This window comes from Corvus brachyrhynchos, unplaced genomic scaffold (assembly GCF_000691975.1).
Source record: "Corvus brachyrhynchos isolate BGI_N302 unplaced genomic scaffold, ASM69197v1 scaffold365, whole genome shotgun sequence".
NCBI lineage: Eukaryota > Metazoa > Chordata > Aves > Passeriformes > Corvidae > Corvus > Corvus brachyrhynchos.
The window spans coordinates 78,041-78,867 of NW_008239544.1; the positions used below are offsets into that span (position 1 = coordinate 78,041).

General features: G+C 62.2%; 1 protein-coding gene across 1 annotated transcript in view; it reads right to left on the reverse strand.

The window, feature by feature from the left end:
* ZCCHC14 (zinc finger CCHC-type containing 14) overlaps window positions 1-827 on the reverse strand; it is a 49,597-nt gene that overhangs the window by 6,052 nt on the left and 42,718 nt on the right. The window contains exon 12 of the mRNA XM_017741322.1: window positions 3-821. Coding sequence (XP_017596811.1) covers window positions 3-821 — 819 coding nt within the window. The remainder of the gene's footprint in view (window positions 1-2; window positions 822-827) is intronic.

Genomic DNA, 827 nt, shown 5'->3' on the forward strand with positions numbered 1-827 from the left:
GCTGTAGAAGTTGTTGTCGGCGCCGGAGGAGAGCGTGGGGCTGGAGCTGGGCGCGGGGCAGCTGGGCAGGTTGGCCATGGTGGTGAAGGACGGGGACGGGTGGCTGCTGGAGGAGGCCGCGTTGCTGTTGGTGCAGAAGCTGCCCTGCATGGGCGCCACGGGCATGCTGCTCATGGCAGAAAAGGCAACTTTGGTGTTGGCTGTGTACAGAGCAGTCCGGGGGTTGATTATTGCAGGGGACACCGTTATTTGCATATTACTGGAGCAGGAAGTCTGTCCGGCCATGGCGGAGTCGGTGGGAAGAGAAGACGACACCAGCAGTTTGATGGGCGGACGAGCCACGTGGAAGACTGTGCTGGACGTCACCGTGGCAGCAGTGCTCGTCTCCACTATGAGTCCTGGCTGCTGGGCTGGTTTGATCACTCTGTCCAGAGTGGAAGCGTGGACGACTTTGGCCCGAGGCCCAAAGTTCATGGTGGAGGTGGGGGAGCTGCTCTCGGCAGCCCCCGACAGCACCTGCAAGGGCTGGTGCGGAGAGGACGCGGACATGACATCCACCACGGCGTTCCCAAAGCCCTTTTCCATCTTTATGCTGCCCCTGGAGCTGGGAGACACTTTATTCCTTTCTTCTAAAGTCAAGAGGGAGTGCACAGAGGACGAGAGCAGCTTCATGTCTGCAGAGCCGCGCTCTGGTTTGTGCACGGAGCTGAGCATGCGGATGGGGGTGATGTGTGAGGGGGTGGGGGACAGCATCTGCATGGGCAGCGCGTGGTGGCCGCCCGGGCCCGAGCCAGCGGCGTTCCGCACGGGCAGACACTGGGCTGTGG